This window comes from Vigna unguiculata, chromosome 7, assembly GCF_037176805.1.
Source record: "Vigna unguiculata cultivar grain cowpea cultivar isolate G323 ecotype 2 chromosome 7, ASM3717680v1, whole genome shotgun sequence".
Lineage (NCBI taxonomy): Eukaryota > Viridiplantae > Streptophyta > Magnoliopsida > Fabales > Fabaceae > Vigna > Vigna unguiculata.
In genome coordinates this window covers 2,686,168-2,699,713 of record NC_140798.1, presented here as the reverse complement: position 1 = coordinate 2,699,713, position 13,546 = coordinate 2,686,168, and the positions used below count along the sequence as shown (strand labels likewise).

The 13,546-nt window shown below is 31.1% G+C and overlaps 2 protein-coding genes across 7 annotated transcripts; one reads left to right on the top strand and one right to left on the bottom strand.

The window, feature by feature from the left end:
- Positions 1 to 2,173: 2,173 nt before the first annotated feature.
- On the bottom strand, positions 2,174 to 6,612 carry LOC114190385 (protein cornichon homolog 1-like). Of its 4 annotated transcripts, XM_028079240.2 has the most exons (5): positions 6,502 to 6,612; positions 6,148 to 6,411; positions 5,880 to 6,061; positions 3,265 to 3,387; positions 2,452 to 3,164 (listed from the first exon to the last, which is right to left on the bottom strand). In XM_028079240.2, exons 2-5 carry the CDS (start codon positions 6,223 to 6,225, stop codon positions 3,080 to 3,082), a joined length of 468 nt encoding a protein of 155 aa, XP_027935041.1. In that variant the 5' UTR covers positions 6,226 to 6,411; positions 6,502 to 6,612; the 3' UTR covers positions 2,452 to 3,079. The 4 variants fall into 4 exon arrangements, with proteins under 4 accessions (XP_027935043.1, XP_027935041.1, XP_085531733.1 ...); XM_028079242.2 differs by lacking the exon at positions 6,502 to 6,612 and having other exon boundaries at positions 2,174 to 2,504; positions 6,148 to 6,429; XM_085675607.1 differs by lacking the exon at positions 6,502 to 6,612 and having other exon boundaries at positions 6,148 to 6,438.
- A 1,601-nt stretch (positions 6,613 to 8,213) lies between these two features.
- On the top strand, positions 8,214 to 12,977 carry LOC114189742 (OVARIAN TUMOR DOMAIN-containing deubiquitinating enzyme 4). Of its 3 annotated transcripts, XM_028078413.2 has the most exons (7): positions 8,232 to 8,395; positions 9,589 to 9,761; positions 10,425 to 11,021; positions 11,137 to 11,258; positions 11,521 to 11,561; positions 12,274 to 12,372; positions 12,462 to 12,977. In XM_028078413.2, exons 3-7 carry the CDS (start codon positions 10,436 to 10,438, stop codon positions 12,631 to 12,633), a joined length of 1,020 nt encoding a protein of 339 aa, XP_027934214.2. In that variant the 5' UTR covers positions 8,232 to 8,395; positions 9,589 to 9,761; positions 10,425 to 10,435; the 3' UTR covers positions 12,634 to 12,977. The 3 variants fall into 3 exon arrangements, with proteins under 3 accessions (XP_085531681.1, XP_027934213.2, XP_027934214.2); XM_085675555.1 differs by lacking the exon at positions 9,589 to 9,761 and having other exon boundaries at positions 8,214 to 8,395; positions 12,446 to 12,977; XM_028078412.2 differs by lacking the exon at positions 9,589 to 9,761 and having other exon boundaries at positions 8,215 to 8,395.
- The last annotated feature ends 569 nt before the right edge of the window (positions 12,978 to 13,546 follow it).

Sequence of the window (13,546 nt, the reverse complement as noted above, 5' to 3'; positions counted from 1 at the left end):
GTTTTTCTTTGGGATAAATCAAATAAAAGTTTTAGTTTACATAGGATAGTTTAATTTATGCTAGATGTAAATAAATTAAATATAAAATTAAAAATAAAAATTAAGACTTCAATGTTAAACTTAACAGAAATAAATATTAACCAATTTTAAATATTTTATAATTTAAAAGCATGTAATGATTAAAAATATGTTATCAATAAATATTAATTATCTATAGTATCTTAAAATAACATCCAGTAATTTAAAAATATAAATATTGATACTTTTATCCCATGAGAGAAAAGAGATGAAGGAGAGAGAAGAGAATAATACTAACTAAAGAGAGGAAAAATTAAGTGCTTATTCATTTTCATATTTTGAATGATTCACTTTTAATTTTCAAAAATAAAAATATATATAAAAGAATTAGATAAAAATAAACTAAAATTTCGTGACTTTCTCTTTAAAACATCACTAAATCCGCTTCACGAGAAAGCATTTGGAGGAAGAAGATAAGATTTTGTCACTCCCAAAATAAAGTGATTAAAGAGAATGAAAAATCCAATTATGAAATGGCCATTGACTTTTTTTTTTTTAAATTTACAACCATTTATCCATGATAACTAATATTTATAATAATAATAATGAAATATAAAGTATTTAAAAACAATATTAATGAAGAAATTAATAATAATCATAATAAATACTAATAAAAGTTATAACGACAGAAATAACTAATTATTACTAGTATTAGTTTTTTAAATTCAATATTTTACTATAAACATTTTATCCAATCCTTTTTTATTTTAAATTAATTACAACTATTAATATTTTTTATAAAAAAATCATCCAAGTTTTATTTTAAATTAATTTTAACTAATTAAATTTCATTTGATATTATTTTTAATGATAAGAACAAATATGTAATCTTATCATTTAATTTATTAAATAATTTTTTATATGTTACGTCCATCAAATCATTTATAAACTTAATTTTTAAATTTTTAAATTTTTTCAGTTTTATTCTCTATTTTCTCTAAAACTCATCCATTGAGTCTCTCTCCAATTATCTCACCAAAAGAACCACAATAAAAAAAAAAAAGAGAGAAAAAGACCAAAGGAAAAAAACAGAGTAAAAAGAAGATAACCAAGAGAATAGGAGAAACATGAGAGACAGAGAGAAAATAAGAAGAGACAATATTTTCAAATTCTAGAATTTAAAATCATATACTTTTAACTAATGAAAATTCTTCTATAAATTTCTAAAGCTCAAATTTTATAAATTATTTATCTAAAATAAGAAACAAAAATCTTCTTTGAAAACAAAAATGTTTCTTTTATAATAAACTATAAACTGTTAGGTTTGCTAGTAAATAAATCCAGAACTTTTTTATAATAAAAAAATTTCAATCCTATGATTAAAAGAACTTGTGATTCAACTTATATCGGTTTAAAAACGATATTAATACTCAAAATAATCCAATTTGTTGTGATTTGTATTGAATCAACTGTTTTCATTTTTACCTATCTTGGCCAACAAATAAATGAAATTGCATCAATTAGAATATTATGTTAAGGTGAAAATTCTTAAACAAAAAAAGAGAGAGAACATAATAGATATATGAAAGACACTTATTCATAATATTGTATCATCACATAGTCATAACCTTATCGAAATTACAAACTGCAAGTCAAAACATTCTTTGAAGTTTTAAAAAGAATGCAGATACACGATGACAATAATTTAGAATTTATTTGATAATAAAATAAGAAAAGCAATGAATTTAGTGCATTTATAAATTGATTTTCAGTAACATTTTGAACATGAGAATTAAAAATCAAACCAGGCTGGTATTTCAGTTTTTTCAGATAAGAAAGTGTTTGATTCTTTATTTAATTGGATTAGTTCAATAATTAAAATTAATTCACTTAAACCTAATAGTCTTGCTTAAGATTCGGAATCAATGATAGATAAATATTTCTCTTTCCCTCTTCAGACTTCGGAAGTTAGTTTCTTTTAACCACAACACAAATTACATACTCCAAAACATTGACCTAAAATAGAGGAGTGCAAATAACATGCAATACCATATGACTCTTGAACTAAACGTGCCTATTTCTTGGGTACCATCCACGTAACCTTAGCATTCATGCTTTCAACTGCGAACATCTAAAAAATATGGTACCGTTGAAATAACCTCTCAAATAATTCGTAGGACAAGCCATTTCAGGTGAAAAAGAGATGTAACAAACAATGTTGATACATGAGTTTGTAATGTTTCACTCAAGTTAATACCTAACATTTCTATTTCTGAAAACACCTGCATTCTAAGTGTAAACCTAATGTAATGGTACAGATAAAGTCACAAGTTCCCCCCCCCCCCCCAAAAAGGGAACTCTCCCAACAACCAAAAATAGGGTGCAACTTCCCAGAGTGCCACATTGCACAAGTTGTGGGTTACCAAAGGTGTCCTAGGTCATCATCGTCTTCAATGCCTAAATAGTAGACTGCGATTAATGTAAGCCTGAAAATAGAAAGTAGGTACAAATGTTGACCATCAGGTTCCTTAAGGGAGTATATCTACCCATGAAGAATAAAGTTTGCAAGAATAATCGTAGAATCTTTCAGATATCAGAAGCAAAACCATCCATTTTATTTCCAAGGAAAGGACATTTTAAGAAAACACACCATAAGAGCAAGAGAGGAAAAATATCCTAATTTTAACTTGCATAATTACGTATGTTCTGTTCTGTGTTATTCAAATATGAGGGACAAAATACTAATAGGTCACATAATGCATCTAGACAAGGATCCCACCCAAACATTCTCTCACGTGTAAGCTTTGGTTATATATGACAAGAAAATTACAATTTCAAAGGTCATTTGAAAAGATTTACGACCATTTACATGACCAAAAGAATTAGAGAGGAGAAAATATAGTTGGAGAGGGACTAGTCAAGAAAATGTAATTACAGGATTCCAAGGGTCTCTAAAACCATGGCAGCTGACATGGTCAATTTCCTAATCAGATAAATTGTAATATTCTAAAGAAAAGTGTAGATTGTATACTTCGGAGGATTACAATTTTTTTCAAGACCACTAGAGATTTGACCGAATGTCTAATCCTTCAAACTTGGAAATGTAGAATATTATTCTTCCTGCGGCAAGCATCCTAATGGAAGGTCTTAATTAGAAAAGGAAATAGATACGGTGTTAAGCTGTTAGATCGTGCAAGACAAAGCAGAGTAGATAAGCATGTTCTATTGTAAGGGTGTGTGACAAACCTGAAGATAGTAACAATGAGAACCGTTAAGTATAAAGCAAGTTTGACTATCCGAAATTTCTTCTCAGCATTAACTACCCTAAATACCTCAGTAACATCAATAAGATGCTCTCTTTTCATATACCTGAATCATAGAAAAGGAATAATCATGACTAAAAAGAACATAAAACAAGTTTAAACAATATGTTCTAAATGGAAGAACAAACATAAACTTATTCATTATACTAAAAAAATCGTTGTTGACATTTCCTACTCTATGCATATGAACCCGCAAAAAATAACTTAACACTAATTTAGACACAGAAGTTGGAAATTTTTTAAACAAGAAACTAACAATCATGTTGCATGGATCATATGACATAACACATTCATTTCCCTCTAGAAAACCAGTGAACAAGGTTAACACAAATAGCAACAATGCCAAAACATAAATGTAATCCTCACAAATCCAAACAGAGTTTAAAAAATTCTATCTAATTTGTCATCACGAAGACAGTTAGTAATAGGGATAAAAAGACCAGATTGTATGCAGTTTCAATGAAAACCTCAGGATCCGAATCGTATAACGAGAAGATTAAAGAATAGATTGATGTTGATTGCCAGCCTACAATAGGAATCCAATATTCTATGTATTCATGTCTTTCTTTGTCAATCTTTTTGGTGAAAATTTTTGAAAAGAAATGACTAAAATATACAATTACTTAAAAGAGTTTCACAATGGCATTATATCACTTGTAAGGCAATGCTAGAATTCTAGGTTTGGGCTTAAAGCCCAACAATTTGCTCAACACAGAATTAGTTAAAATAGTTTATGTGGTCAGTTTGGTTAGAGAGGCAAGGCAGTCATAGGGAGAGGGTATGGCAAGGGTGAAAATAATTCTGTAGCTTTTGTTAGATAACCTTACATTGGGAACATGTCTTCTCTGAGAATCTTTACCCTGGGATTACAGGTGTTTCTCTTCTACAATTTGCAATAGTTTTTGTTTTTTCAATCAATGATATTGCTGTGTTTCTATCGAATCTGAGTCTTATCTTAACTACGAGATATCTGTGTTACCAGGGATGGTGGGCAAGTGGGCCATGAAGGATGAGCTGCCAGATTTTATATGGGAACCTGCTTTGTGGATCACTAGAGCAGAAAGTTTCTTTGAGGAGCACGAAATTCACCTTTAATGAGTTGCAACAAACTTTCATGAAGATGGATGGTGTGACTCTGCTTTGGTTTTGGTCTTGGTGCCAGGAGGACCTTGATTATATAAAGTTGAAGGAAGAAGCATTCTAAAAAACGTTGCAATATCTCTTTTCTTTTGCTACCTTGCTATAACTTAGAAAAGGAAAAACATGTCGCTGCCCTGAGAATTCTACTTATATTGATGGTGTTTAGATAATGTTAAGATATCATTAGATATTATAAGTTACAATAAAATTCCAAGAGAAATATTGTGGAAGTATCAAGCGAGAAAAAGAGAGTACATATTGCCTATATTTAGTAATTCAAGAGATGAATGATGGGTCCCAGCTGGGGTGAAGGCAAAAGGTGAGACCACAGAAGACTTTTCTGCAACTGTGGAACAGGACTAAGGATTTCTCTTGGGTTTACAAAAACCTCTATGTAATAAGAACATATTCAGATTGACAAGAAAGATATGAAAAATATTTCAAAAGAATCTTTTGCAAATTCAGATGTAAATTAGTAAATTATAATAGCCAAACAACTAAACAATAAACATTGTCGTAGCCAAAACAGAGAGTTTAAAGAACTTCATCTACTTTGTCACAATGAAATATTTAAAAGCTGTCATAACAAAGTGGCTGAGGTGTATCAGAGTAGCAGTTTCAATTAGAACTTCATATTCAAACAGTAATAAAGAGAGCAATATTCCATTTACAAGAGATTGTATAAATGCACAACTATAATCACATCATACATACACTTCACTCCCTTTATTCTCCAAGCAAAAGTAAACCTACGCAGGCATCTATGTATATGTAAGAAAAACAAAAAACAAAATGTAAACGCAAAGGTTCCCAAAAAAAGTGTTCGGTTTTGAGTTCACATAAATCCTTCGAAAGAAAAACTCTAGGGCCTCAAACTTTTTCTAAAAGCAACCATAAAAGGAAAAGTAAATTGAGCTCAACCATGAGTCAAACTCAACTTACGCATTCTGACTTCTATAAAAAAAATCTCATCTAACTTCTTGAATAAACACAGAACTTCTCCAGAAAGTGTTTGGTTTTGAGTTCACATAAATCCTTTGAAAGTAAAACTCTTGGGCCTCAATCCTTTTCTAAAAGCACCCAAAAAAGGAAAATAAAAAAAGGTAATATAAATTGAGTTCAACAATGAGTTAAAATCAATTTATCCATTCCAACTTAAATAATAAAAAAAACCTCCTCTAACTTCTAGAAAGATGAGGTAACAAGATGATTTTAGCCTACGGAAGAGGATATTTATTTCAGCCATAATAACATTATTAAAAGCACACACAGACACAGTATCAGAAGCAAAAACATCACACCTAAAAACCCCACCAAACAAACACAATGCCACTAACAACAACACATAGTTCACTCTCCTCTAACAAAAAAAAAAAAAACATGAACAAGTTAACTTACAGTCTGGCATGGTAGACAGTAACAGGAACTGTGAGCAAAAACATGAACCAATGGCCAGTGAAGAGGCACAGAACACACAATGCTCCCTGCCCAATGAACTCCGGAAGCACGAAGTAGTTAATCCGAGACGAAGCGTCGAAAGGGTTGACGTAATCAGACTCCAAATCCGACAGAATCAAAACCTTCAACCCCAACAACAATAACCCCAATTCAAAAACAGTTTTACCGAAAAAAATAATAATAATTAAGCAAATGAAAAATTGAAGACCTGGTAGAAAGTAGAAGCGAGAAGGGCAATGTTGGCAGGGAAACAAATGAGGAGCCAGAAGATGAGATTCCAACCCATTTACAGAGAAGGAGGAAAGTAGGGTTTGTGAAAGGGAAAAGGGTAGAGAGTGACCGTTGGAAGCGATCCAAAATTCAAAAGTGGGATTGTGGGAGAGTTGGGGAAAGAGTGCATGAATGAAAGAATCTTTGTTCGCATCCACGCCTGTGGAAAAAGGAAGAGTAAAGTTGCATGCGTTTCACACCCCTGCATATGAAAATTGAAACCTTGATTTTAAGAAAAAAACAAAAACAAAACAATGTGATCGTGGTAGAAAAACCCCACATCGATTATTACCTACTCAACTGCTACGATGTTAGTGACACACCATCAGATACTGTTTTTTCTTTTCTCTTAACTGAATTTTACATTAGATTTCGTGAAGTTATAGATGTGGTTAAATTCGTATTTTTCATGAAACTTGGTTTTGTTATGAACAAATGGAAACTTGAAAAATTAGAAAATATTTTTTCTTTTTTGTATTTTTATACCTTAGGGGCTTTTGTTTTAAGTTGAGTTGAAGTTTCCAGAAACTTAACACAGTTATTTTGAGTTGTACCTGAAAGTAACTATTTTTTATTGAATAATAAATGAAAATCGAATCACGAGGAAAAAAAAAGTCTTGATTTAGTTATATTTTTTTATATTATGGTGGTTTATGTTTGAAGTTGAAATTTTTATGTATTTAACACGAGTATGTTTTATTATGTCTGATTTTTTTGTGAGGATTTTTACTTCAAAATAATTATTTTTCACTAATCAATTCAATCAATAAGTTGAATTTATAACAACTTTTTCAAGAAATTATAACATTTATAACCCTCAGAACACTAAAGAATAAAAGCCTAGGCAAAGAATAAAAATAAAGAAAAGACACGCAATAAATAAATAAAAAAAATTATATTTTGACTCCTATTTTTTATTCTAACCTCTTATTACTTAATGTGATTTAGTATGAACTATCAATTCTTTTAAAAAGAAATAGTGGTACAATGACTTATATTAAATCACGTAAAAAAAATATGAGAGATAAAAATTAAAAGATGAGAAATCGTATTATTATACTTAAAAATATAGAAAAAAAAAACTTAAATTAAATCAACCAAGCATAAAAATCTTACCTTAAGCACGTGCAGATTCATCTTAACAGTATAGAAATTAATACAAAACTTGATCAATAGATTATTGTATGAAACTAAGACTATAATTATTTATAATAGAAAATATGATGTAAAAAAGTAAAATTTGAATGAAAAAGTATAAATAATATATATACTTATCTTTTCTGTCTTCAATAAATGGTGTTTTACTTATACAAAAGAAATATAATAATATTAATTTAAAATATTATTTTACATTAACTAATATTTTTCATTTTCAGTCTTAAACTAACCATTTATAATAGGAGTTAAAAAAACTCTTAGAAAATGTTAGGAATCTAAAGCTAACATTTTCCTTTTTAGGATTATAAAAGGTATTTAAATTAAAATAAATTGATTATTAAATTAATAGTTAACCCTTTTAAAAAAAAGTAGTGGACTAGCCTTTGTTTGTGTGACAATTAGTCTTTAGAAAAATGGTCGTTTATAAAACCTCCAAATCCAAGTAAAATCTGAAGGCTTTTGCTTCGTACACCCCATCATGATTAAATGCACCCTCATATATCCTTATTCACTTAAAAGCTTGTTTCAGAAAATATTTCAAAAAGTATGTTTAAAAAGGTTGTTTCATAAAGTATTTCAGAAATTTCATTCCCAAAATTTTATTTCGAAAATCGTATTCTGCAAATTCTGTTCCAAAAATTATATTTTAGAAATTCCAGAAAATTTGTTTCCAGAAAGTTTCTGAAACAAGTAATCCCGAAGTTACTTCCATGAAAGATGAAACGGTCATTTTCAAAATTTGGGTGCATAAAGAAATTTTGGGGGTGCAGAAAGCAAGAGTCAATCCAACCCATGTAATTGGGCCTGGCCCGTATTACCCAATCCAGAAGGAACCCGAGGTTGCAGAGAGGAGATGAACAATACTGAATTTCCTGAATCATCATTTGAAAATCTTGCTTCACCCGTTCATCTTCCAACCATTGTTATTATTCTTTTCTTCAATTCCAGATTCTAGCTTTTCTCATTCACAAAACTCTTTAGAGCCCCAAAACCCATTTACTCACTCTTCATTGCATTGTCTTCAACAGGTTTGTTTTTCCTCACCCCTTGTCTCCTTCTGTCCATTGCCCTTTTTTTTATTCCCCTTTCCTCTTTATATTGTATCTGTTATACATAAATTGCAGTAATAGGAGTCATAGGGACTTTGAATTTTATATTAAATACTGTATTATACATACTTAATTCCTGCTGATAGACCCATGCTATGAAAAATCCCGTGTTAAATCGTGACATGTTTTAATTGGTGGCATTTTAGTATTTTGGGTTGTTGATGATACTAACTGATATGGGTTCAATCAAGAAAAGAACTGAAAGGGGTTGAACTTGGATTGGAATAAATAGGGAATTTCATGTGATTCTAATGTGAATATCTGAAAAGCCAAATGATAAATTTAGTGGATTGAGCAATCTAAATATATAAATTTTCAAAGTTTCAGGCGTTTATTACCAACTTCGAACAAGCTTGAATGATAATAACTTCTCTTCATATAAAGATGCACCTTTACTTTGTCTCAGAATGAAGTATTGAAGACTCTCCGCCTGGAATGGTGTTGGTAAAAAGAAAGTATAAATTGATTTCATGTTTAACTTAAAAGGTTATATCTAATTGTTAGATGGACCGTTTTGAAGGAAGCATTTAAATATGTCCAATTAGAGATTTCTGAAGATAATAGAGTCTAAGCTGGTAAATAGGAGAAAAGAAGCACTGCAGGGTTTCAACAGATTCTTAACTTAATTGTATATAATCGTCTAAAGGATGGGAAAATGTAAAGTTTAAGATGCATTCAAAGATGGGAATCACATGGTTGATTCCTGTTTTCATTTGTGATTTAGTGCTAATTTAGAAGATGTTTGGAAGAGTTTCTATGCATCTTAGCAAATATCTCATGACTCCTATAAACTCTTTCTGCCTTATTTCAATAAGCTTCTCTCCATATTTTAAAGCTTTCTAGGGAAGTGCTTCAAATACCTTTAGCTTATTCTGATAGGTTTCACATTCTAATTTATGACAAAAGCTTTTGTGTAGTATGACCTCATTGAATAAGTACTTGATTAAACAGTTTACCCAGATGCATCCTTAGTCTTGCTTTTCACAGAGTATTAGACACTTAATACTGTATATAAATGGTGTATTGTGCCATGATATGGATTGACGTGAATGATAGGAAAATGATAAAACTAACTTCTAATCTGTCGTACATTTTTTCTCTCTTAAATTTAGAAATTGAATCCTGGGAGTTAGACTGGTTATTCCCCTGTGTTCGTGGTGTGAGAAACATTATACACTTTAAACATTTGAGCCTTCCAGATGTTCAGATTGGTCTTTATTTTTATGAAATCTCTTGCTTGCCGGTGCCATGGGTCTATAGCAGCCACCCAAACGCTTGATAGAATGTAAGTAATCCTTCAATTGTGTCAAATAGAATAGTTGATGTGTAATGATATTGAAATTGAACTTTTAACACCAGAAATTACTGGAAATCAATGGAAAGAATAAATAGGAGTGCCTCTATAACGAGTCTTTGAGTACATACATGGACAATGGGTAAAAAACGAAAAAAATATGGTCTTATCAATCTATCTTATGCAATGTGATTTTTATCTTATTGAGTATGATTTCATGATCTGGCATTTTGACGAACTTCAGATCAACAAGTTACTAACCTATATCTAAAAAGTTGGCATTTATGTTGTTTTTAAGACTACACGTATACTAGTTTAAAATAATATTTATGCTTTGGTTGTCAGCTTCCGATACTGTGTGAAATCATGGCCATGGACTAAACGAAATAATATTTATGCAATTTTATATTAATTTCCAAGTGATATGGATTTTATAAACATGATTAACATGATAAGGACTTTCAAGTCCGCTGAACTGACTGTCTTGAGAACTAAGCTAGGAGCTGCCATATAATATTGGGTTTTATGGGAATATTAATGCTAATTCATATATTCATAGTAATGTTACTCTGGGCTGATAAAAAAATTAATTCTGATAAAAATAGTAATGTTACTTTGAATAGTTTCTGATGAATATGGTTGGCTTTTATTCAGGCAATGTAAACATGAGTGTTTGCGTTTCTACTAGTCAATCTTCAATAAATGCTGTTGTCTTGAAAGGTCGTTCTCCACTGCTGATGAGCAGTAACATTCATGGACTTTGGTCCCGCGGAATATCCACTTCATTTTCTTCTAGTTCATTTCCTGGGGAGTCAGACATAAATCATGTTGATCTTTCTGTTTGCACAAAATTGTCTTGTTCTACGGTTATGGGCCAAACAATAAGAGGAGGCTTCCTTCGATCATGCTGCTCCAAGCAAAGGGGAAATACTCGATTCTTTAGTTCTGTAGTACCTCGGAAGAGGTATCATGAAATTTCACTGGCATGCCAAAGTATGAATATGAGGCTTTTGTTACCCAAACAAAAATTGCTGCACAAAGTCAAGTGTAATTTTGGTTCAGTCAGTTGGCTGCGGGGATGTGCTTCAGTTGGCTTGATTTTTGGGTTACTTGTATGTAGTTCTAGTTCTGAGCCTGCTCATGCCGAATCACATTCTGAGAATGAAAATAGGAAAGATGACTGCAACGAGTATGAGTCAAATGTTAAATTCTCACATGGGAAGAAAGTTTATACTGACTATTCTGTAATTGGTGAGCTTTGCTTTCTGTTAAAACTCCAGAGTCTAGATACATACACATACAAGTCTATTCCTATGCATTTGTAAGTAATAACTGCAATGTTTACTAAACTTATGGTACTGAGCAGGAATACCAGGGGATGGAAGATGTTTATTTCGCTCTGTTGCTCGTGGGGCCTGTTTGAGGTCTGGAAAGCCTCCTCCTAGTGAAAACATCCAAAGGGAGCTGGCGGATGATTTACGAGCCAGAGTATGTTTTATGTATCTCTGTTCATCATTGTAACAAGTTTAAAACGCCACCTTCCTCCTGACTTCCTTGAAACTAAACTAATTGGAAAAACAAACAGGCACAGTATTGCCAACAATTTAAAGTGATTACTGAGATATATCAATTGCTGATGGATCACCATTTCAAATTATTCTTATAGTAGCTTCCTAATAAAGCAGTTGAAGTCATCTGGTCACTACTTTACTTCAGCTCATGCTCTTGATTTTTGTCTTTCATTTTTCAGGTTGCTGATGAGTTTGTCAAAAGAAGGGAAGAAACTGAATGGTGAGCTCCCGTATCCTGTAGCGTTCTGATGATTCCATTGCTTGATTGACAATTTTATCAATACAGTTCTTTCGATCTGTTTTCCCCTCATAACATGTAAACAGCTAAAAATACAATAGAATGTTTGAGACATCACAATAACTGTTTCTACTGTTAATAAAAGATTAAGTTTATTCTCAATCTTCATGTTCTACCCTCAAAGTATGCTCTGGTACAAGCAGAATCTCTCCATGCTTTTTTATTTTTATTAAAACTACTAGAAATGAACAGAGCGTAACTTGGCTCTAACGGTTAGCTCAAGTGGGAATAATTTCTGAACCGTTATGAAAAATAGCCCGACCATATATTGACTCAACGTGGGACATCTGAGCAATTAACACTCATGATGGACATTTGTAGAACTGGATATTTGTTGGTACAACATAAAATTGATTGGTCTTGATTGAAATGAACAAAACTTAACTCAATTCCAAAAGCTAGCCTAAGGAGTAGTTTACCAATCGGCAGGAGAAAATTGTCATTTTAAGTTGATCTCAAACATCAATTTAGTTTATTTATTTATTTTGTTCTTCTACTAGTATAACTTATACCACACTTTCTGGAGGAATGTAGTGAACTTAAATCAAAATGTATGCATTAAACTTTGTGTATAATGATGAAATCGATAATTGATTATTTGCTAATAAACATAGTTCTCCCATGAAATCTTCAGGTTCATTGAAGGTGATTTTGATACATATATTTCACACATAAGGAAGCCTCATGTGTGGGGAGGTGAACCCGAATTGTTCATTGCATCACATGTTTTGCAGTAAGTCTCTCTTCCTTTTGGGCAAGTGAATTCATATGCAGTCATTTACTATACACAGTCAATGTTAATATAGGAGGTCCATTTTCCAGGATGCCTATCACTGTATACATGTATGATAAGGAGGCTGGTGGCTTGATATCAATTGCTGAGTATGGCCAAGAATACGGCAAAGAAAACCCAATCAGAGTTCTCTACCACGGTTTTGGTCATTATGATGCACTTGATATTCCTACAAGGAAGGTTCCTAAGCCACGTCTGTAGCATTTCATATTCAAAAACTGACACAGATTAAAGCCTGTATTGGTTTCCTTTAGTAACACTTATTAAGGTCATTCATAGGTCCAGTTTCCCAAAACCTTGTGCCTTTCAGATCTTGAAGGCCAAAGGTTCCATGGCCACAGTGAACAATGATATTCACTTTATTCCTGAGCCATGTTCATGGTTGTTCCTGAGCCACTGTGTTGTAATTTTCATAGTAAAATATAAGTTTTTCTATAATATTAAAGTTCTTCTGTTGTCTTTGTCACATGATAATAATTCTAGTGATTTGTATACGATGACAATTCATACTAACTATTTTATGTACGAGGTACCGAATTGTTCTACTTGTCCATTTTTTTAGATTTTTTTTTCAGTTTTTTGTATTTATTTTCTTTTTGCAATTGCTTGTCTATCCTTTTCAGTAAATGTCAATCAAGGTGAACTTATTTTTAATAAATTAGAAAATACATACTTTATTACTTATATTAGCCTACAACAAAAGGAAATAGAAGTAAATTAAATTCATTTAAATTAATTTTATTATTCTTTATATGGTTCTATCGAGTTTCAATAATACGTATTTATATTACTTATTTATTTTTTTGTATATATTATTAGTATCGTATTCAATTTTATTTATACTAATAGATTATAAAATAACATCAATATTTTTTAAATACATTAAATATTACATGGAGACATTATTTTGAGCAACTTGAGATGAAATAGTAGACATGGGCCAGGCCCGCCGCCGGCCCGTCAGTCTTTTTTTTTATGTTTAAAAATTAAAAATAGTTAAAAATAAATAAATTTATCAAGCGAATATTAATTTACTGAACCTATAATAAGAACTAGTTTGATTAAGCAAATATAAAAATTCTTTTTTTCTTAATAATGGAAACATCATTATCAA